General features: G+C 41.5%; 1 protein-coding gene across 2 annotated transcripts in view; it reads right to left on the reverse strand.

The window, feature by feature from the left end:
* Window positions 1-25,220, reverse strand: part of spns2 (SPNS lysolipid transporter 2, sphingosine-1-phosphate) — a 147,428-nt gene that overhangs the window by 45,052 nt on the left and 77,156 nt on the right. For both annotated transcript variants that reach the window (XM_064980791.1, XM_064980792.1), the window contains exons 4-5: window positions 8,912-9,063; window positions 3,089-3,155 (exon numbers count right to left, since the gene is read on the reverse strand). In XM_064980791.1, the coding sequence (XP_064836863.1) occupies window positions 3,089-3,155; window positions 8,912-9,063 (219 nt within the window). The remainder of the gene's footprint in view (window positions 1-3,088; window positions 3,156-8,911; window positions 9,064-25,220) is intronic.

Consider the following 25,220-nt stretch of genomic DNA (forward strand, 5'->3'; position numbering starts at 1 on the left):
CTGGCTTTTACAAGTCGAAATTGCTAAAGAGCATGCATTTGACACTAGCGCCGCCTTAACAGAGCCCCTAGTGTTTCAATGGTGGTGATGTAGCAATAAAGAAGCACCATGACAAGAAATATTTATCTTCCATGGTTAAATACATAATATGCATACAGTGGGACAAAAAAGTATTTAGTCAGCCACCAATTGTGCAAGTTCTTCCACTTAAAAAGATGAGAGAGGCCTGTAATTTTCATCTATGACAGACAAAATGAGAATTTCTCCAGAAAATCACATTGTAGGATTTTTAATGAATTTATTTGCAAATTATGGTGGAAAATAAGTATTTGGTCACCTACAAACAAGCAAGATTTCTGGCTCTCACAGACCTGTAACTTCTTCTTTAAGAGGTTCCTCTGTCCTCCACTCGTTACCTGTATTAATGGCACCTGTTTGAACTTGTTATCAGTATAAAAGACACCTGTCCACAACCTCAAACAGTCACACTCCAAACTCCACTATGGCCAAGACCAAAGAGCTGTCAAAGGACACCAGAAACAAAATTGTAGACCTGCACCAGGCTGGGAAGACTGAATCTGCAATAGGTAAGCAGGTTGGTTTGAAGAAATCAAATGTGGGAGCAATTATTAAGAAATGGAAGACACACAAGACCACTGATAATCTCCCTCGATCTGGGGCTCCACGCAAGATCTCACCCCGTGGGGTGAAAATGATCACAAGAACGGTGAGCAAAAATCCCAGAACCACACGGGGGACCTAGTGCATGACCTGCAGAGAGCTGGGACCAAAGTAACAAAGGCTACCATCAGTAACACACTACGCCGCCAGGGACTCAAATCCTGCAGTGCCAGACGTGTCCCCCTGCTTAAGCCAGTACATGTCCAGGCCCGTCTGAAGTTTGCTGGAGAGCATTTGGATAATCCAGAAGAAGATTGGGAGAATGTCATATGGTCAGATTAAACCAAAATATAACTTTTTGGTAAAACTTCAACTCGTCGTGTTTGGAGGACAAAGAATGCTGAGTTGCATCCAACAAAATACCTACTGTGAAGCATGAGGGTGGAAACATCATGCATTGGGGCTGTTTTTCTGCAAAGGGACCAGGACTGATCCGTATAAAGGAAAGAATGAATGGGGCCATGTATCGTGAGATTTTGAGTGAAAACCTCCTTCCATCAGCAAGGGCATTGAAGATAAAACGTGACTGGGTCTTTCAGCATGACAATGATCCCAAACACACCGCCCGGGCAACGAAGGAGTGGCTTCGTAAGAAGCATTTCAAGGTCCTGGAGTGGCCTAGCCAGTCTCCAGATCTCAAGCCCATAGAAAAAGTGGGAGAACTTGCACAATTGGTGGCTGACTAACTACTTTTTTGCACCAATGTATGTATGCCAAGCGAAAACATAATTTCCTCTTTATGACATGGCTCATTAAGGCACATAATTCCAGTTAAATCCAACTAATTTAGTCAGATTAATTACCTCATGTTGATCAAATGAGTTTTTGATTTAACAGTATTCAGTTTGCTATTATTGGAGTTCCATAGGGTATTTGGTGGGCCAAATACTTGAAGCAAGTTTCTCTTTGTGGCAGGCCCCAATGCACCTCCTCCCTACAAAGAAACCACTAATAAAGAGACTGTGGCCAGGTTAGAGAGACCCTGTTTTGTCATTAGAGTGGGATTTTATATGTCACTGGTAGGAAGGACCCCAGGGACCCAGAGGGTAATGGAACATTAACGCGTTTTCAGCCACTGAGATCGGGGTCAGGAGCTTCTATAAGCTTTGGGCTCTTGTCCCAAATGGCACCTTTTTCCACATTAAGTGCACTACTTTTGACCAAAACCATATGGAACCTGGTCAAAAGTCGTACACTAAATAGGGACGAGGTTGCCATTTGGGACACACAAACCTTGCACTACCATAAAAATCAACCCTCACATTTTCTAGTGTCAACGTTGGTTGTCATCTTTCACTCATCCATTCAGGGTTTCATTAAGTCAAGCAATGCCTTATCAGGAGTAACCAAGATGGCCAAGGCAGATAAATAGAGGCATGATGTGTTTGTGTGAGTGAGTGGGTTTGTATACAGTATGTGCACGAGTGTATGTGCATTTCCTTAAGCCCCCCTTCTCTGTCACTGATGTCACTAGTAAGCCCCCTCACCCCTGCCCCATACTATAGGCTCCCTGCAGAAGTGTGTGCGCCAGGAGAGGACATGACGATGATGATGACAATAAGGAGGATGATGAGGGATAATGTCATGATTATGATGCTCTTACCCTGCCCCATACTGCAAAACCCCATCTAGAGAGAACATGTTACATGCTTACCAGACCGCTCGCGCGCTTGCGTCCGTGTGCGCCATCACGTGTTGATTTTGTCCACTCACACCAGACGTGATCAGGAGACGCAGGTTGAAATATCAAAACAAACTCTGAACCAACTATATTAATTTGGGGACAAGTCGAAAAGCACTAAACATGTATGGCAATTCAGCTAGCTACCTTGCTGTTGCAAGCTAATTTGTCCTGGGATATAAATATTGGGTTGTTATTCTACCTGAAATGCACAAGGTCTACTCCGACAATCAATCCATAGATAAAATTTTAAACTGAGTTTGTTTCTAGAAATCTCTCCTCCTCCAGGCTTCTTCTTCTTCTGACTTTATATGGAGGTTGGCAACCAACTTTAAGGTGCATTACAGCTACCAACTGGACTGGAGTGTGGACCTCAGTTCATCTTTCGATCACCCACGTGGGTATATGCTCCTAAAAACCAATGAGGCGATGGGAGAGGCAGGACTTGCAGCACGTCAAGCGTCACAAATACCAACTAGACTGGAGTGTGGACCTCAGTTCATCTTTCAATGACCCACGTGGGTATATGCTCCTAAAAACCAATGAGGAAATGGGAGAGGCGGGACTTGCAGCACGTCAAGCGTCACAAATTAGCACCTGGATACGCAGACGCTCGTTGACACGCGCGAGCAGTGCAATGATTGAATAACATGAATGTGTACATTTATTTTGCAACACGAGTGGTGTGGTCAGCATGCAAGGATTAGGTGATGATGGTGGTCTTACCCTCAATGCCCAGTGCCAGTCTCCTGCAGCCTCCTTTGCACTGGAGCCCAGGATGTAGCCTAGCCCGCTGGAGGAAACAAAGAGAAGGAGACAATAGGTAAGACATTTCTGCCTGGATAAAGAATAAGAACAATCCAATAAAACCAACCACAATCTACACTATAGCATTCAATAGACCTTTTCTTTCTTAGATTTTTGATCACGGTCTCTAACAAAACGGCTGAGTAGAGTTATAGAAATTCACAATTTACTCCAGAATGACCCACTAAGGTAGACAGATAGATAGCCCTTGCACTTGATAGCAGTGCAGGCATCCCCCAGTTGGATGGCACACAGAGACTGAGAGAGAGAGAATTCAAATAGGAATGAGTTTCAGAAGGAGCACATCAAACACACATTCTAAGATATTTAATTAATCCCAATGATGAAATGTCATACAACGTGCTCTTCCTGATGCACTTTTTCCCTACTTTTCCTGGCATTGTTATCTGTTTTGGCTGCTGTCTGTTGACTTGCCGGAGGTAAATTATTAACAATCCCCCATGTTGGGATGATGACCTCAGCCCCATGACTTGGTGAGAGGCTGTCTGAGTGGGGAAGTGTCTGACTTTCTGTCTGTCTCTGTCTGTCTGACTGTCTGTCTGATTCTCTTTCTCTGTCTGACTCTGTCTCTCTCTCTGAGACGTCAGAAGTGGGGAAGTAGTCTGGAAAATCTAGACCTAGGCAATAGCAATGACTACGTCTGGGATTAATGACGGACACCTCTTGCTAACTTCGAAAAAGGAGAAAAAACAGACAGACAACTCCCCCAACAAATAATACGTTTAGGTAGGAGCGGCTTAAAATGTCCGTGGGATGTTTTACGTTAGGTCAACAAGCTGATAAGGCAGTGATGTAGGAACGCTGGATATCCCAACTCCGCCTTTCCCTCTATGCCAAACTGACGTTGTTTACATACAGACGCGTTGTTTACATACAGACCACATTGGTACATTGCGGGAGTCAACCCATCTGTGTAGAGATTTGTACTCTGCTGTTATGTCTGAACTGTCGATGGTCCCTCTAGGACACCTCTGTCAGGACGGCTGTCCTCACTTCTGAGTCATCAGCATGTCTGCATTTGTCTTCCATGTGAGACACACTCACATACTGGGTGGAAAGGAAACATTATTCTTGTGGTATGAATACATTCAGAACTGATGAATCAGAATCAGACTGTTGGATACTGTCACTAAGTGACCTAAAGCTCTGTTGTCTTTTGTTTCACTCTCAGCCTCTGTATATCATGTTTATTCTCTGTTAAGAGGCTTAATGAGTGTGTAGTGTTAGATTGGGTTTGGGTCCTTGATGTGGACGGGATATGATGCTGTTACTTATCAAAGCCCCAGTAGCTGCTTGTCTGTCACTGTGTGAGTGCGTACGTGCAGTTGTGTGTTTACAATGTGTGCAGCCAATTTCTCATGATGCCTTGTGTCTCTGAAATTGTCATTACTACACAACACACAGACAGATAATACAAACGACATGCTATTATTCACTCAGTCACACCTTTGTCACTCTATTTATCAATGCTATCAGAGTCCAGTCTGGTTTCTGCATCGGTCATTAATCTAGGTGTGTTTTTCAAAGAAGGGCGTGCTTCTTTAACATACAGTACATGTCAATACAATGACAGTTAAGTAAAGTTGTCAAACTGAATTGATCTTTCATTCGTCAGCACCTCACCAGAAGAATGTGTGATTCCACCTGAAGAATGTATTTACTTCATTGATTTGATCAACACATGTCATCAGGCAGAAGGTGTTCTGCCTGTTCTATCTGTTCCACAGTAGAATATTAACCATAACTACATGTTCTGAAGGAATTGACCCTAGATCAGATTAGATTACATCAAACCCCCTCTATTCCCAAGCTAAACCCTTCAATAGCAGATACGTGTGCGCACACACGCCAAACTAATCCCTTCAGTAGCAGATAACATCACCGTATTTCAAGGACAAAGACAGAGGGCCCACTTTTCGGCTGCCGTTAAAACCAGCGCAATTGTCAAAAGCACGCTTTGTTTGCAATTTCGACCTGTTAAAATTGGCGCTCTTCTATTGTCAAACCCTAGCACCAGGATTGGTAATGTACTTCTTTTATATGGTGGGAGGAGTGGGAGGAGTGACAAGGAGTGGGAGGAGTGACAAATATCTGAGGTGCCAATTTCAGTATATGCTGGTTGGGATATTTATGACCACCCAAAAGTTGGTCTTAGTGGTAACGCGGTTGGTTATCGGATGGAAACGGAAGCGCAGTCAATCCAATGTCAAACAAGAGAGATGCTTTTTGTACCCATAAACCTATTTAGAAATTTAGAAACATATGTTCGTTTCATTTGATTAAAAAAAACATGCACAGCGTCCCCTCCTCTCAATTGTTTTTTTTTCTGTCATGCCCAATGCATTTGCAAAGTAGTCAAGACTATCGATAAAGGGCTTGGCCTGTGAGACCGCTTTGAAATAAATCTTAAAAGATCAAGTTTGGCAGCAGCAAAACAGTGAGCGGACATCCTCTTATTATTTATGTATGCTGTACATTATTTTAGCCATCTCCTGTTATTATATTGTAGGCTGTATGCCTATCATGGAAAGAGATGAGATAATCAAGTGACATTTGTATTTACTGTAGAAATATTTCAGTTATTTTCCTGTAACAATTGCTTATTTTCCAATTCATTTGATTTAAAAACAAGCCCTTATTAGCCAAGTAGCCTATCCATAAAATGTTACAAAATGGTCTACTCTTGTGGCTTTTGCAGATATGCCTTTTGCATTATTCACAATTCACATAGGCCTACCTGCAGTGCATACTCCATTAGGCTTGTATCATTCCCATTTCTAAAGAGCACTTCTTATCTGGTTAACAAAGACGAACATTGGCTATTAAATATTAAAAATCACTCGTTACTGTAGCCTATGCTATTTAATAAACTGTAGTATTAATCCACAATGGACTAGCACAAAAACATTGATGACAACACAAAGCTTGTCAATAACTTACAGAACTTGAGACAAACACATACATTATTAAGCCATGGAATGCCTTGATTGGGTAGTTAGTGGCCAAGCCCTAGTCACACCTACAACTTGCTTATTCATCAAAACCCAGCCCTTTCACGCCACCACCAGCTTTTGCGCTCATAATAACGGCTATGAAAATAGCGCAAATATTTCTGTTATACCAACAAAACCTATAGCGTTTGTTAGCGCTTAGATTTACCATTGCGTTAGGTTTGATAAAATAGAGCCCAGAGGGTATAGAGAGGGAAGATAATCAATGAAGGCAAGACAGTGCTGTTCTGATTGACATGTTTAGATGGGGAGATTATCTGATAAAACAGCCAATAGGATCCTGATTAGCTGAAGTGGATGACACCTTCAGATGTCCATGTTAGACCATTTTGTCCCCATTTCTCCAGCTTTGAAAAAAGTACATTTAGTCCTAAGGATGATGAGTTACTGATGAAAGAAGGATGTTCCCATGTTGTCAATATCTGATTTAAATATCAACTATGTTTGAACCTATTGCTTTCTTATTGGAAGTGTGGGAAGTCTAAGTTTATACTGGTCTGGACATGTTGGTACCCCACTCGTCCCATAAAACCAGAATTGGGCATCCGCCATCTTTCTATTGTATCAGGCTCTTTGACTTGGGCGTCTCCCCCCGACCCAACATTCCATGTCACGCACACTTCTACTTCCTGTGTTCCCAGAGCTCCTTGGGCCAGGAGACTGTGTGTTGACGATTAAGACCATTAGGAGGGATAGATTGATGGATGGTCTGGAGCAGCCAACAAGGCCATACAATCGGGTTCTTATCAGCATATTAGGCTTTCAAAAGGTTATGAGAGATTCAATGGGCCTCTCTGTCTGGAGGGAGTGCAGACTCACGCAAACATAGGTGCGCGCATACACGCACACAGAGGGACAGGACGGGGAACTAGGGGGGGAAACAGTCTACATTGTCGTGCTAAACTGATTAGTGCTCCAGAAATAACAGTGGAACAGGCTCAGGCAGTACATTGTATTTCCACTGAGTGACTGCTAGCTAGATCATTTTATCAGAGTCCACCCAGAGAGTGTTTGGGAAGTTCCACACCACCACTAAAACTCATACAAGCATGAAAAATACTATCACCCCTCTAGCTCTGGGGAGGTAGGGTAGGACACCCAGGTTTTGTCACTAATGGCACCCTATTCTCTGGTCAAAAGTAGTGCACTATACAGGGAATAGGGTGCCATTTAGGACACAACCCTATACTCTTCATCGGCCAAGTCTATAGATTAGGCTATTATGGTTAACTTGAGGGGTTTTACTGAAGGGGGAACCCATTTCCTGTAAACCCTGAGGTCACTTCCTGGAAATGGTCACAACAACCCTGGTAAAGATAAACAGTCAGGGGGAGAGTGCTATAGGATGTTTGTGGGCTCTTTACTGAGGCCCAACTCTTTCACCTCCTATTGTTTCTGTTGCCGAGCGATATCAAAAGGCTCAGCATACCAGAACTCCTCAGAGGAAACATTTATGTTCTTTCCTGTCTGTCTCTCCAACTGCATTCAATCTGCCATCGATACTATTAGTTGACTGCATGTAATGTCATTGGAATTTCCATAATAAAGGATGATAGTGTTGCTGGCATTTGCTGGTTTCTCTTTCAAGCACTTCAATGACAGAGCAAGTTTAGCAACTGGGAACTTTTCCTATGAAATGTTGATGTAGAACAAAACCGAACATTATATTGTAGTGTTATTATGTTAGCTACATTTGTATCTTTCTTAAAATGCAGATTCATTGACACGATTATCACATCATATGAACTAATAGGGCGATGTAGGTAATGGACAAAAGTAAAACGACTGCAGCTAGATATAGCCTAGCAATGGCCTGGCTCTGTGCGACTCTGTGAGACTGCAGTGTGTTTCTCATTCACATAGCGTCTCTCTGTGTGTCTGACTGGAGCTGCTTCTGTGTGAGATGGGAACAAAACAGTGTTCTGCCGCATCATTCAGCCGCATCCCCAGCATAGGTTTTGAAGCAGTGCACTGTGGGGACTCTCCACAGTAAATAAGCCTAAACCCTGGGTGCCGCTCTGCTCTGCACCACATCCATCCATCCTTCCACCAACCGGGACCCCATTCATTTTTTAGCACTCCGCTGCTTTGTTTGTTTTCTTCCTCCTCTCCTTTTTCCAACTGAATGAACTGAAAAGGCCAGAGCTTTGTGCTTAATAGCCCTTACAATCTCAAAAAAGACTCCCTCCATCCCTTCCCCTCTGAGATCGTCTCTCAGCTATTTCATAATCTCTTCTTTATTTAGATCTATCTCTTCTATTTCTTCCCTTGTTTGCCTGGGTGGGTTTTGTGTCTGTCTGGGTGGGTAGAGACAGACACAAAGAGGCAGACTGGCTAGATGGGGATGTCTGCTGACCTTCAGACAGAAAGGATAATTTCACTGATAAACTTTCAGTCAAATTCTATTCGCCATGCCTTCCTCTCCTCGATTCCTTTCCCCTAAATGTCTGCAAGCTGACCGTCTGTCTCAGAGAGCTCAGCTATTGATATTCAGCATGCATTGGAATTCAAAGAAGAAAGAAAAGACAATGCCCAACTGACATATTCTACATTGAATAGAAAATATTCATTTCAAAGACAGACCATCATCACTATCACCATTCACCTCCATTTCCTCTGACAGGTGAGGCCATAGAGATGTTATTATCTCCATATTGTGATTATAATCTTATGTTTGGGGGGGGGGGGGTTGTTCTAAGGGACCACTCACCTTCCCAGGGGGATAGCCAGGTAGAAGACAGAGAGCATCATGGTTCGGCTATTATTAGTGAAGAGGTCTCCGATGATTGTCGGAGAGATGGAGGAGTAGCTGGATTCACCTATCCCCACCAAGCCTCGGGACAGGACGAACAGCCAGTAATACTGCAGAGCGAAGAGAGCAGTACGAGGTTAAGGAAAGATATACAGATCTATCTATACACAGATGTTGCTTTATAACGGAACATGGACCTGGAGATAACATGACGTTTTGGGCTTCAATGTGCCTTAACCATAATTTACTCGAGGTTACGCTAATAGTATGGCTGACCCTGTGAAACACCTTTCACTGTACCTATCAAGTGTACTGTTTCTGACAATACAACATATCTTTCTTTTAATTAAAAATGTTTATGTTGTTATGTGCTGTGTCATGTTATGCTACTCATTTTTAAAAGGAAAATAAAACATTTTAGTCACAGAAGAAAACCACTCAGATTTACTCCGAGCCACATCACAGAAGAACACAGCTTCCTCCATGTTGTCGTCGAATAGATTTGTTCCTCTCGTCTACACTTCCCTTTTCCCCCAGAATGCTTACTCAGCAGTGTAGCATGTTCATAAATCTGTCCGTGTTACTGTTAAAATCACGCTTACCAAACAAAGAGAACATCAACAAGATATAGAGGGTGGTGATATGGGCTTTAGAGGCGCTGGAACAACCCTGAGTTCCTTAAAAAGGTACCGACACTGTGCCAAAATTATATTAAATTAGAAAGACACCTGTGCTATTTTTCAGGGTCACTAAAATGTGGGAGCTAACCTTTGCCCTCGGTTAGCTGTTTTATAGTAGGCAGAGACAGGAAGACAGAATGACACCCTCCCTTTCCCTCTAAACCACCTGGATTAAAACGTTGATATAAATAGCCATCTGACAAGTTGTTATAAATGTTCCTGTAGTCACATCCTTTAGTGACGCTCCATGATAGAAATAAGAGTCGTCCAACACAGACTATCTCCCCTGAGAGACTTTCATATAATTCCTATGACTCTCTTTCTGTTTTTATCCTCCTCTATGTCTCACTCGCTCTCTCTCTCTCTTTATTTTTCACTCACACATTTTATCCTTGCTTTATCCTCCCGAGCTACACATAGTGGGTCCAGTAAGAGGGGATGTATGGGTATAGTATGGTTATTATAACACTGGTGATGGGAGAATATGCTCAGAGGGGATCCCAGATGATGACATGAGTGTCTGATGCAGCGTGGAGAGAAGGATTGGAGAAAGAGAGAGAAGAGGAGAGGGGGAAAGAGAGAGGAGGGAGAGGGGGATGGGTGTAGAAGGAGAGAGAGAGAGAAAGGTGGATAAAGAGACAATTATGGATAGAAATGGAAAGAGAAATAAATGAAGGGAGAGAGAAATGCAGGGAGAGAAAAAGAGAGTGAGAGAAAAATGGGTTGGGGTGACAATGGATTGGGGAGAGAACGTGTTTTATCAGAAATGTCAAATTTGGTTCCACTTTCTGCAGAGCCCTCCGGTACCTGTCAGTATTCTGACACAGAGATATGCTGTGAAAGCATCAGTCCACTTGGCACAGCTAGTCTACCCTGTCTGTCTCTCTTGTTATTGTGTCCTGTATTCAGCCAGTCAAATTTGCTCGCACATCCTGTCAATGATGTCAAGACCAGCACCTGTGAAATGTCACCGACTGCAATATCTTTACACTGACTGACTGGAGGCTTTTCTGCCCCAACACTGGAATCTGCCTAGCAACAAGAACCACAACTCAATATATAAATATCAAGAAAATAAAGCTATTATCAGAAAGGTAATGCTGTTGTTTCTGTCAAATAATGCATCTAAGTACAGTACACAGCAAAGGTGTAACGGCAGATTGAGAACCATACTAGGCTGAACACAAAAACCAACATAGGAAAACAAACAGACTGCCAACCCCAAAAATACTAGAAATGTCAGCAAGCGCGAGGGGGTAAAAGGAGGGAAGGGGTGGAGGACTATAGCATTGTGCCCTACATTATACACCCACATTCCATTAGCCTCTCTCTCTCTCTCTCTCTCTCTCTCTCTCTCTCTCTCTCTCTCTCTCTCTCTCTCTCTCTCTCTCTCTCTCTCTCTCTCTCTCTCTCTCTCTCTCTCTCTCTCTCTCTCTCTCTCTCTCTCTCTCTCTCTCTCTCTCTCTCTCTCTCTCTCTCTCTCTCTCTCTCTCTCTCTCTCTCTCTCTCTCTCTCTCTCTCTCTCTCTCTCTCTCTCTCTCGTCGGCGTGCATGCTGGGAGTGAGTCGTCAAGCAGGAGTGATTGTGAGAGCGAATGGAATTTCTTTTCACTCTATTGGGTTTTGGTATGTATATACAGTGCCTTGCGAAAGTATTCGGCCCCCTTAAACTTTGCGACCTTTTGCCACATTTCAGGCTTCAAACATAAAGATATAAAACTGTATTTTTTTTGTGAAGAATCAACAACAAGTGGGACACAATCATGAAGTGGAACGACATTTATTGGATATTTCAAACTTTTTTAACAAATCAAAAACTGAAAAATTGGGCGTGCAAAATTATTCAGTCCCCTTAAATTAATACTTTGTAGCGCCACCTTTTGCTGCGATTACAGCTGTAAGTCGCTTGGGGTATGTCTCTATCAGTTTTGCACATCGAGAGACTGAAATTTTTTCCCATTCCTCCTTGCAAAACAGTTCGAGCTCAGTGAGGTTGGATGGAGAGCATTTGTGAACAGCAGTTTTCAGTTCTTTCCACAGATTCTCGATTGGATTCAGGTCTGGACTTTGACTTGGCCATTCTAACACCTGAATATGTTTATTTTTGAACCATTCCATTGTAGATTTTGCTTTATGTTTTGGATCATTGTCTTGTTGGAAGACAAATTTCCGTCCCAGTCTCAGGTCTTTTGCATCAGGTTTTCTTCCAGAATGGTCCTGTATTTGGCTCCATCCATCTTCCCATCAATTTTAACCATCTTCCCTGTCCCTGCTGAAGAAAAGCAGGCCCAAACCATGATGCTGCCACCACCATGTTTGACAGTGGGGATGGTGTGTTGCTTTTCCGCCAAACATAACGTTTTGCATTGTTGCCAAAAAGTTCAATTTTGGTTTCATCTGACCAGAGCACCTTCTTCCACATGTTTGGTGTGTCTCCCAGGTGGCTTGTGGCAAACTTTAAATGACACTTTTTATGGATATCTTAAAGAAATGGCTTTCTTCTTGCCACTCTTCCATAAAGGCCAGATTTGTGCAATATGCGACCGATTGTTGTCCTATGGACAGAGTCTCCCACCTCAGCTGTGGATCTCTGCAGTTCATCCAGAGTGATCATGGGCCTCTTGGCTGCATCTCTGATCAGTCTTCTCCTTGTATGAGCTGAAAGTTTAGAGGGACGGCTAGGTCTTGGTAGATTTGCAGTTGTCTGATACTCCTTCCATTTCAATATTATCGCTTGCACAGTGCTCCTTGGGATGTTTAAAGCTTTGGAAATCTTTTTGTATCCAAATCCGGCTTTAAACTTCTTCACAACAGTATCTCGGACCTGCCTGGTGTGTTCCTTGTTCTTCATGATGCTCTCTGCGCTTTTAACGGACCTCTGAGACTATCACAGTGCAGGTGCATTTATACAGAGACTTGATTACACACAGGTGGATTGTATTTATCATCATTAGTCATTTAGGTCAACATTGGATCATTCAGAGAATCTCACTGAACTTCTGGAGAGAGTTTGCTGCACTGAAAGTAAATGGGCTGAATAATTTTGCATGCCCAATTTTTCAGTTTTTGATTTGTTAAAAAAGTTTGAAATATCCAATAAATGTCGTTCCACTTCATGATTGTGTCCGACTTGTTGTTGATTCTTCACAAAAAAATACAGTTTTATATCATTATGTTTGAAGCCTAAAATGTGGCAAAAGTTCGCAAAGTTCAAGGGGCCGAATACTTTCGCAAAGGCACTTGATTTGCTATGGTTCAAAAGCATATTTTGAAAATCTGAGATGACAGTGTTGTTAAGAAAAGGCTAAGCTTGAGAGCTAGCACATTCATTTCATTTCATTTGCGATTTTCATAAATAGTTAACGTTATGTTATGCTAATGAGCTTGAGGCTATAACTGGATACAGGTTTTTTCATAGCCAAACGTGAACAAAACGGAGCGATTTGTCCTACACAAATAATATTTTTTTGAAAAACTGAACATTTGCTATCTAACTGAGAGTCTCCTCATTGAAAACATCTGAAGTTCTTCAAAGGTAAATGATTTTATTTGAATGATTTTCTTGTTTTTGTGAAAATGTTGCTGGCTGAATTCTAGGCTTATGTTAGCTATCAATACTCTTACACAAATGCTTGTTTAGCTATGGTTGAAAAGCATATTTTGAAAATCTGAGATGACAGTGTTGTTAACAAAAGTCTAAGCTTGAGAGCAAATATATTTATTTCATTTCATTTGCGATTTTCATGAATAGTTAACGTTGCGTTATGCTAATGAGCTTGAGGCTATAAATAGAATCCCGGATCCGGGATTGCGCGACGCAAGAAGTTAAAAAAGGACGGAGATGAACTGAAATTAGCGTTCAGTTTTTAAACATTGATGGATTTGATTATGTCTTCTATGCATCTACTGAATCAATGAAATGCTTTGGCTGTGGAAGAGAGGGGCATTTGGTGCGTAGTTGTCCCGAGAATGAGCACGCTGAGCCTGGTAGTAGCTCTAGTGCTGGTGCAACTGACGCACCACCGCGAAGGGATGAACATGCTAAGGGTGCAGGGGAAGGGAGAAGGTGGGCAGATGTGGTTGGAAAAGTAGGAGAGGAAGGCATTGTGGAGACGGGTGCAATTGTTGTAGATCAGAACAAAGAGGGAGGGGAAACAGTAGGTGAGATTGCGACTGCCGTCGCTGAGGTGGTGCTGGAAAATGAAATTGGAGGTCAAGAGGAGATTGAAATAACGGAAAAGGAAGCGGATGTTTTCAAAATACCAAGGAGTAAAAGGAAGAATTTAAGGGGTGGTGAAGGGTCTAATTTTAAGAGAAAGGTAGGGATTGATAAATCAGTTGAAGATGAACAAGTTGTAGAGATGGTGGAGTTTTCTTCTGGGGAGGATAGCGAGAGTGAGTCATCTGACGCGTCACAACAATATAGTGAGATAAATGGGGTGGAAGGGAGGTATGGGATCGAGAAGATACGTCAATTTCTGAAGTTGACAAAAGGGAAGAAATATATGCAGGATTACAATGTAACTGATTTTTTCCCTGAACATGAATTGTTTATTGAATCAGCAAAGTTTCTGAAGTCAAGAATTACAGGGGGAAGTTTGAAAAGCCCTGAAATTGCTAGACTCAAGAAAGTGCTCACGAGAGTGATAAGTGATGTAAATTCTAAAGAAAATGAAAGAGTTCAGTTGCAGTTTGTTCAGTTGCAACTCTGTAAAGAAATGTGGTGGCTGTATCTTCCTCTGTATATTTTTGTTCATCCATGAGCAGTTTTAAGATTTCTTCTTTAAACGAAAATGGGGCAAGAGATGGTAAAAAAAGAGCCATGGTGTATGAGTTAATTAGGGGAAAGGGAAGTGACACATTTTCTACAAGAAACGCATAGTAATTTGGAAAATGAAGTTATGTGGCAACAGGAGTGGGGGGGGACAGTGGTGTGTAGTCATAAAAACTCAAAAAGTGGGGGTGTAGCTATCTTGTTCTCAAAAGGGGCTTTGCCTTTGTCATATGAGGTTGAAGAGGTAGTTGAGGGGAGGTTATTAAAAGTTAGAGCAAGGTATGAAAACATCACTATGTGTCTGATAAATGTATATGCCCCAGTGGTGACAGTTGAGAGGGTATGTTTTTTAGAGACATTATCAAATACCATTGAGAAATGTAACAAAGAAGATTTATTTATTGCTGGGGATTTTAACTGCACAGTTAGCGATTTAGATAGAAATCACCAAGAACCTCATATAGCCTCAAGGACTTTTTTAAAACACCTCATTGTAACACATGAACTGTGTGATATTTGGCGGACTCAACATCGAGGAACAAGGCAGTACACCTGGGCGCATGTGAGAGAGAACATCATCTCTATGGCCAGGTTAGATAGGTTTTATGTTTTTGAGCATCAATCTCAGGTCTGTAAATCAAGTGTGATAACCCCAGTGGGATTTTCTGATCATTGTTTAATAACAGAGGTGGTGTTCATTAACGATGTAAAACCCAAAAGCGCATACTGGCATTTTAATATAACTTTATTGAGTGATGCTCACTTCAGGAACTGTTTCAGTTTTTTCTGGGAGAGGTGGAGGTCTCAAAAGGCCAGTTTTATATCCCTTCAACAGTGGTGGGATATAGGGAAAATCCAGATTCAACAATTTTGTAATCAATACACGAGGAATGTCACCAAGGTTATCACCAGATCAATGAAAGCCCTAGAGTTTGAAATAGTGGAACTCATGACGTTGGTTGAGACCACAGGAGATCGAGGCCATACTCAGGCCCTCAAGAGGAGAAAAGCTGCATTGGCAGACCTGCTGGGTATCAGAGCACAGGGGGCATTGGTGAGAAGTAGGTTTCAGGGAATATCTGAAATGGATGCCTCATCCAAATTTTTCTTTGTTTGGTTTAGAGAAAAAGAATGGACAAAGAAAAATTATTCATTGTCTCAAATCAGCTGTTGGACAAGAGCTCACTAGCCCTAGTGAAATTAGAAAGAGGGCAGTAGAGTTCTATGCTGAGCTCTACAAGTGTGAGTACAAAGAGGATAAAACAGTGACACAGCAGTTCTTTGATGGGCTCCCAAAGGTGGCTGCAGAAGCTCAGGTTGAGCTTGAGCAACCATTGTCTTTGCAGGATTTATACACTGCATTAAAAGGCATGGAAAATGGAAGGGCACCAGGCATTGATGGGCTTCCCGTTGACTTTTTTAAGTCTTTTTGGGTTATGTTGGGAGAGGATTGGTTAGAAGTAGTTAATGATAGTTTAACCGGAGGGTTACTACCAATAAGCTGCAGAAGGGCTGTCCTCACCCTACTGCCCAAAAAGGGTGACCCGAAGACCTGGAGGCCGGTGGCTTTATTGTGCACTGATTATAAGATATTGTCAAAGGCTTTGTCCAACAGGCTGAGGGAGGTGATGGGGCAAATCATACATACGGATCTGTCCTACTGTGTTCCTGGCAGGCAGATAGGGGATAACATTTCTCTGATACGTGATTTTTTGGACGTCTCTAGGGCTATTGGTTTGGATGCTGGTCTAATTTCAATTGATCAGGAAAAGGCATTTGACTGAGTTGAACATCAATATTTATGGCACACGTTTGAGGCGTTTGGGTTCAGCTCTGGTTTTATTGCCATGATAAAGGTGATATATGGTGACATTGAAAGTGTATTGAAAGTTAACGGTGGTTTGAGTGCTCCTTTTAAAGTGTGTAGAGTTATTAGGCAGGGATGTTCTTTGTCAGGAATGTTATATGCCATTGCTATAGAGCCACTACTAAATAGCATTAGAAGTCGCATTGCAGGGGTGTACTTTTCAGAGGATATTCCTCCTATTCGTCTCTCAGCCTATGCTGATGATGTAGTTGTGTTAGTGAAAAATCAAGCGGAGGTGGATAGTTTGAGTCTAATGGTTGATCGTTTTAGGGGAATATCCTTTGCAAAGGTAAATTGGGAAAAGAGTTGTGCTTTACAGATTGGAGAATGGTCTGGAGGGATCATGGCTTTGACAGGGGGGCTAGAATGGTGTAAGGGAGGTTTTAAGTATCTTGGAGTGTACCTAGGAGATGAGGGGACTATGGGTAAAAATTGGAGTCGGGTGGTTGAAATGGTGGAACGGAGAATGTGGAGATGGCGTTGGTTACTATCTCGTATGTCATATAGGGGGCGCACTATTATAGTTAACAATGTGATTGCCTCTGCACTGTGGCATCGGTTGTCAGTTTTAGAACCACCACCTGGCCTTCTGGCTAAGATACAGGCAATTATTGTGGATTTCTTTTGGGATAAATATCACTGGGTTCCACAAAGTGTTTTGTATTTGTCAAAAGAGGAGGGGGGACAAGGTCTTGTACATCTTGCTAGTAGGGCTGCTGCTTTCCGGTTTCAGTTTATTCAAAGGTTGCTTTATGGACTGGAAAATGTGGTGTGGAGAGGGGTGGCAGGTCTTGTATTACAGCGGGTTGGAGGATTAGGTTTAAAGAAGGCTTTATTTCTGGTTGATAGTAGCCAGATTTCTCCGTTTTACAGAGGCCTTCTCAGAGTGTGGAGCATAATGAAGGTGTCCAGACGAACTTCAGCGGAGTCAGTGCATTGGCTGTTGGAGGAACCTCTGGTGTATGGGGCAAGACTGGATTGTACAACTGCAGCTGTTCCACATTTCTCCAAGATTCTGGTGAAGGGGAAAATCATCACCTTAAAACAGTTAATGGCCATGGCTGGGCCCGCCTTAATGGATGGAAGACGGGTGGCAAAACATTTGGGGATGAGGTCGGAAAGAATTGTCGGACAAATGCTGGGGAGCTGCAGGAAGGCTCTGTCAGCAGAAGAATGGGGTTATGCTTAGTAGCCACAAGAAGAAGGTACAAGATGCAGACGTGTCATTTCCAAGACTAGGGATTTACACCAAATATCCCAGAGTCAGAAAGAAATTGGATTTGAGAGGGTTGGAGGAGGTGGATTTGGATGAAGTGAATGGGAAGGACTTGTATAGGGGATGTGTCAAGGTGTTGAATAAAGATAAATTGAAAAATAGAAAAGACACTCCATGGAGGGTAAAATTGGGCATTGATGACAAGGTAAAGCCAGCATGGAGAGCACTGTACAAGCCACCGTTACAAAAGGGTACTGGTGATATGCAATGGAGGGTTTTACATGACATCATTGCAGTTAATGCTTTTGTATCTGTTATTAACTCAGATGTTAGAGATGGATGTCCTTTTCGTAATATAAGAGAAACCATTTTGTCACTGTTTTATGGAGTGTGAGAGGATAAAACCTCTATTGGAAATGCTGGAATCTTTGTTTAAAGCTGTAGGGGAGTTTTTCAATAACACTGTTTTTATTTTGGGTTTTCAATATAGTAAACAACAGAAAAGAAAATGTCAAATGTTACATTTTATTTTGGGACAAGCTAAGATGTCAATTTTTCTGAGTAGGAAACATAAGATAGAAACGGGATATGGGCAGGATGTAAGATGTGTTTTTAAAGGATTAGTGAAAGCAAGAATAAAAGTAGATTTTGAGTTCTTTTCAGCTGTAAAAGATCTCCTATTATTTGAGGAGAAGTGGGCCTACGAAGGAGCGCTTTGTTTTGTAGAGGAGGGGAAATTATTTTTTGCTGATGAAATGAGTTGAATGTATATGTTATGTATTTATTTTTGTTTAGGAATTACATTTGTTGTTTCATTTCTGAAAAGGCAGTGTCATTATTTATGTTAACACTTGAGTAAAAAATAAAGGTTTTATAAAAACTCAAAATAACTCTCTCTCTCTCTCTCTCTCTCTCTCTCAGACACCTGAAGTAAAGTGACATTAATTTCAGATGTTATAAAACAGTTATACCAGGGGATGGGTTGAACTAAACTAAATCAACAGGATTTGTGACAGCTGTGAAAAAGATGTGCATGCTACAGTAACAAAGACAGCATCTATATTATACAAAAAAAATGGGTAGGTAGTTATCTACTTAGCTGGCTAGTTAGTTAGGTAACTAGGAACTGGGTTGGAGAGCCGCGCTCTACACAGTCCAAACAATGTGTTTTGTTTGACGGTATACTTGAGAGTAGTTTCCTAGCCATTCACACCATAGTGGCATGACAGCACAAGCAGTGCCCCCATCGATGGCTAGCTAGCTAGTTTGCTTCCTAAAGGGGTAATTCTGAATTATAAAGCTTACTTTGCAGCATATCACACAATACATTATCTTTCACATATATTTAATTACTTTTGTATCACATTGTTTAACTCAATCTAAATAACATTATCCAATGTGCTATTGGTTTGCAGTGACGTGAACTTTTCGCTTCTGTGTTGTTATATTGGTAAGTCCCACCTTTCTTCTTCTGATTTCAGCGATATGATTCGCTGACACAAGAAGGCTCAATAACTTTTCATTTGATTGGCAAAATTGTCCATTTGCGTCAGCAAATCATATACCTGAAATGTCTTTAACAGTTTGGAGATCAAATTAAACGTTATTGAGAATTCTTGTGCCAGGGAATCATATCGATGAAATTGGAATAAGGGTTCCGATTAATATAAGATGGTAGAAGAGAAGAGATGTCAGCTCATCATGTGGAAAACCTAGCTAGCTAAAGCAAATAACATGGATAATAATAACATTAGTTTGAGTTAAATAACATGTATCAAAAGATGGACTATGCACAAATCGCTCCGCCATTTCCTGGTTGCTAAAATTCGAATAGTTTGCCTAATTTCAGTTTATGTGACAAAACAAGCAAGTATAGTGTAGGGAATCATTCTACCATCCAAACCGCTGTGAAAAATCTTTTCCATAACCAAAAATATTGGTTTTGTACACATGTTATGTGGTGTACAAAACCGAACGTAAAAGATGCAAAAACAAAATTTAAGAACGGGAAGCATAGAAGTTACATACATAGAGCAGGGACGGCAGGTAGCCTGGCGGGTAAGAGCGTTGGGCCAGTAACCAAAAGTTTGCTGGATCGAATCCCTGAGCAGATAAGTTAAAAATCTGTTGTTCTGCCCCTGAGCAAGGCAGTTAACCCACTGTTTCCCATATCACTTCTTAGCCTTGCTTTCAATGAGACGACAGATCTATTATTTATATTTCTATGTGAATCTGGTCAGGTTGCCCAAAAAAGTTACATATTGCAGCTTTAAGATGAAAAGGTAATTGCATTTAAAGTGCAAGTGAAAGAGGATGTTATAGGCCCAGTAGTAAGCAATTAACTGACGTTTTGGTTATTTTCCTATTTTTAAAACAACTAACTGACCAATGTCAATTTCAAAATACCGAAATCGCAAACCGTGATTCTTTTTTAAATAATTGAACTGAAATCGAACTGACCTCAAAAAGCACTTATCGATCAGAACTAAGGCCCAGTGCAGTCACAAACGTGATTTTCCTGCGTTTTATATATATTTCCACACTACGAGGTTGGATAATACTTTTAGTAATAATGCCCTTTTAGTGTAAGAGCTGTTTGAAAAGCCCTCTGTGAAATTTCAACCCTATTTTGGTGGAATGGAGTTTTGGTCTACCTGGTGACATCACCAGGGGGTACATTTGTTAATATACCAGAAAAGAAAGAGAGTTCAAAATCTCTGTCCTGCCAATAATAACTACTGTAGTTTTCAGTTTTTACATCCCCACTCAGACCACTCCCAGACAGTCCTAGCAAAATTCTTGCTTGAGAAATTGTTCTTTTTGACCCTTATATTAAAAAGGTACATAATTATTACCCAGACATGATTTTATATTGAGATAAAAGCGGATTGGACCGTTTTTATCTCAATATTGAGTATATATTGTACTGAGTACATTTTTTATTCTACCTGTTGCTAGTGAAGTTAGCTAGCTAGCGCAAGCAGATTCTTAGCTAGATAGCTAACCATCAGTGGGCCAATGAAATGTTGCAAATGCAACATCAACTAGCTACTTTTACCTGATTTCATAACATAGCTGTCATTGTTACTGCACATCTTCCCTTTTTCACAGTTGTCACAAATCTTGTTGTGCCCCAGCAATGCTGATTTTGTTGTCTGTTTCGTTTAAAAAAAGTATGTGTTTTCTTAGCAAGTTGTTGATATTATGTGTCCTTAAATCAATACAAATCCTAAGTACATCTGTGCTGCCATTTGCTCGTGATTCTTGGAGATACTGTGAATGGCAAAGTTTTGTGATACTCTCAACTAATCCTGTAGTATAAGCACATTCATAACCATTTTATAATTCATCCAATTATTGTCACTCTACTTAAGGTGTCTGTGCACACTCTATAAGGGCATATGACATGGTTATGACGCCCATCATTCCATTCAATGTTATGTGACACAGAGGTTGGTAAATAACATAAGACCACGTTATAACACCTGGTATGTAAGACTCCTATGCAGCATGTAAGACATAAGTTGTCATAGAGACTGTGTAGTATCAAATCAAATTTTATTTGTCACATGCGCCGAATACAATAAGTGTTGACTTTCCCGTGAAATGCTTACTTACAAGCCCTTAACCAACAGTGCAGTTCAAGAAGAAGATATTCTCCAAGTAGACTAAAATAATAGCCATTGTCATTAACAGTTGACATTAGAGCATGTGACAATAGGATGAACAGCCATTTTGAACACCCATTATAAACGGTTTAATAACATCCCATGCAGTGACTCATAACTATTTCAAACTACTTATGACAGCTTATGACAAATGTTATGTGGTATATAGATGTAATAATGGCTTAATGAATGCATGCATAAGGACACCTACAGTAAAGTGTTACCCAGTTTTAACATTGACTGTCATTCCCAGAAAAAACAACAGGACTTCTTGTCCTGTTACGTAATTCCCAGTGGGTTGGAGGGAATTAGGCCTACAAGATGGGAATGTGAACAGACTGGCATACGCAGGGTTATCCTACGTGGCTGAGTTGTATCTTGTTCTTACTGTTTTTATGACCCTTATCTAATGTAACAGAAGATTCTCTCAATCTCTCTCTATGTCTCTCTCTCTGCATCTATAACTGATGTCCCGAGGAGGCATTAGTGTGTGTGTCACGTGTGTGTGTTTGTGCATGTGTGTGTATGTTCCTGCATGTGTGTGTGTGTGTGTGCGTCGGGGGGTTGCCCTCTGTAGTGACAGCTCTGTGCAGGGATTAATAAAAGGCAGTGAGCAAGGGATAGCGGGGTGTTTCATACTGCTGTCACACTCTGATCCAGGTGGATGACAAGCCACAGCACGGGGTCAAGCACACACACACACACACACACACAAAACATCATGTCAGCGATGAAATATGCTAGGGTTGAATGGTATCCAGATTATCATACCCAGAAAAATTCTTCTTGAGTACAATTCTAAAAGTATTTGGTTTAAAATGTACTTAAGTATCAAAACTAAATGTAATTTCCTCCAGCATCTTCACAAGGTCCTTTGCTGCTGTTCTGGGATACATTTGCACTTTTCACACCAAAGTAAGTTCATCTCCAGGAGACAGAACGTGTCTCCTTCCTGAGCGGTATGACGGCTGCATGGTCCCATGGTGTTTATACTTGTGTACTATTGTTTGTACAGATAAACGTGGTACCTTCAGGCATTTGGAAATTGATCCCAAAGATGAAGCAGACTTGTAGAGGTCTACAATTTTTTTTCTGAGGTCTTGGCTGATTTCTTTTGATTTTCCCATGATGTCAATTAGGCACTGAGTTTGAAGGTAGGCCTTGAAATACAACCACAGGTACACCTCTAATTAACTCAAATTATGTCAATTAGCCTATCAGGCACAGTCAACTTAGTGTATGTAAACTTCAGACCCACTGGAATTGTGATACAGTGAATTATAAGTGAAATAATCTGTCTGTAAACAATTGTTGGAAAAATTACTTCTGTCATGCACAATGTAGATGTCTTAACCGACTTGCCAAAAATATAGTTTTTAACAAAACATTTGTGGAGTGGTTGAAAAACAAGTTTTAATGACTCCAACCTAAGAGTATGTAAACGTCCGACTTCAACTGTATATGCTCCTAAAAACCAATGAGAAGATGTGAGAGGCGGGACTTGCAGCGCGTCAAGCCTCACAAATAGAACCAAGTTCTATTTTAGCACCTGGCTACACAGACGCTCGTTTACGCACACGAGCAGTGTGGGTGCAATGATGTGGTGCGGTGTGGTCAGCATGTTAGCTAGCAAGTTAGCAAACCAAATGCATAGCTGGAGCCCTGAGCTGGATATAATTTAGAACACATCTTAGATATCTCATAGTTATACTTTAACTTATAGTTAGTTATAAGCAGTGGGGTCGAATGCACCCCCGCAGCCTCCGTGAGGCGAGGGAGCCCCCAACCCCCCCAACCCCCCCAAATGACAAATTATTTTTTCCTTCTTTTTAACAGTATTGAAAATCATACTGTCGGTATTTCAAAATACACCAGTACAAGATATAAACAGTATAAACACTGATGTGCTGTGACACAGGGGAGGCATCCGCTCACTCACGTCCAAGTAATGGTTGTGTTATTCATGAATCTTGGTGCTGTTGTGAATAATATGTGTTTACTCTGCTGCCCTAAATGATTGTTTCCTCACCTACTGGCCTGCACCGTGTCTTATTAGTTTGATTTTGAATGAACTATGACTAAAATGACAGTCCCATTCTTATGCGTTGGACTGTAACAGTAGCCACATGCAGTGTTGTTTTGAATGAATTATGACTATGGTTACATCATTGTTATCTGTTGGACTGTTACAGTATGAAATGAAATAATGAAATGTAATGAAATGAATCACTGTACAGCAGAGCTATTTTCTCCTCTTCTAAAAGGGAAACATCTGAACTTGTAGAAACCATTTGTATGTCTCTGCATGCAGTATGAAGGAAGTTGGACTTTTTTTTTTTGCCAATGTAAACTAGTGTTAGCGCAGGTACTGGAAGTCTACACTGGTAAGCAGCTTCCTTCAAACTAAACACAGAGACATACACATTGTATCCACGAGTTCATCTGACTCTGGGGAAGTGGACAAAGTATCCCTTTAAGGGCATGTCATTTATTGTTTTTTGTGTGTGGTTGCTAGACCATGAGTGCTCCTTGGTTCAAATGAGGCAGCCATTTGAACAAAAACATCAACACTTATCCATGCATTCTGTCCCCCAGTCTAGGTTTATAAGATCAAAACTGAATGAAATGTAAAAAATATAACAAATCCTCTTCCTCTGGGACCAAATGAAAAATAAAGATGCATTTCTGTAATACCAGCATGTTAAAACATGTGCATAATTGCTGTCGCTCGCAGCACCCTGAGACATTTAGGCTTTTTGGTTTCCTGTCAGAGGCAGTAAAGGGATTAGGTTGGATTTGAAAGAGAGAATCCCTCTAGTGACAAGACTTTGTTAATTAATTAATTAACTAACGAGGAACATTAACATGCGGTCTAATTTGAAGTCATCCTCGAAGTAATCCTTTGAGGATGATAATTGGGAAACACCTCACAGTTATGCTTTCTATGGCACACAATTAATCAGGGAAAGCTACTATCAACAACATCAGCTACATATGTCAAAAAGGTCCGGCAGACTATCACGGCTCTGTGACTGTGGACTAATAATTAGGCTTTTGAGACTATGTCAGCTCTACACAGTCAAACTGACTAATTCCACTTATATACATTCAAAATGTAATTTTGGTTAAAAAGCTTCCCCAAAATAAATACATCCAAAATGCCCAGAGTGGGTTTATAAATGGCTAATGATTAGCATCAGTTTTGAGTGGTATTAATGTTGTATCTCGTGGTTGCTGCACTGGAGGCTGTTACGTAACAGACCACTGTGATTCAGTTTGATTGACAGATTAGGGGACATCTCTGGAGATAAATACGATGAGGGAGGGAGGGGAAGTGTGGAGATGAAGGGTGTGTGTGTGTGTGTGTGCGCGCGCTGGAGAACCCGCCTGATAACCTCATCAGGGATGGCCTTTATGGCATGATGTGTCAGAGGGAGATGGGCCAATGGGTGATGGTGGCTGGCTTTTCCTGTCAGCTCAGCCTTAGCAGTGACAGCAGAGAGCAGAGAGAGCCAGGCTGTATTCCCCCAGGGGCAGCTGGCGGCCATCGCAGCTCCATGGAGCAGGGCTACACATGAGATTAGTGTAGTCAGACTGTGGCCCCATGGGGCCATCAACCTAGGACAAACATACCTAAGCTGTCAGTCCCCTCACTGTTAACAGCTCTGGGCTGAACTAGCGCTCTAATTAACACCCATATCAATGGATTTCTGGATCTGAAAACCCTGGAGCACACATAGGGCCTAGATATACATTCACAGTCCTGACCTGAACTCATACACATGGACACAGACAAAGGTACACAAATGCAAACTAATACACTCCACAGATGTACATGCAAACACACACACGCAAGCAAGTACGCATGCACACACACACACACACACACACACACACACACACACACACACACACACACACACACACACACACACACACACACACACACACACACACACACACACACACACACACACACACACACAGCTGAATAAGACCTGTATATCTGATGGAAGGAGCCCCTCTTCCCCTCCCCAAATCAGCTAGAGGTTAACCCCCCACA

Source organism: Oncorhynchus masou, chromosome 12 (assembly GCF_036934945.1).
Source record: "Oncorhynchus masou masou isolate Uvic2021 chromosome 12, UVic_Omas_1.1, whole genome shotgun sequence".
Taxonomy (NCBI): domain Eukaryota; kingdom Metazoa; phylum Chordata; class Actinopteri; order Salmoniformes; family Salmonidae; genus Oncorhynchus; species Oncorhynchus masou.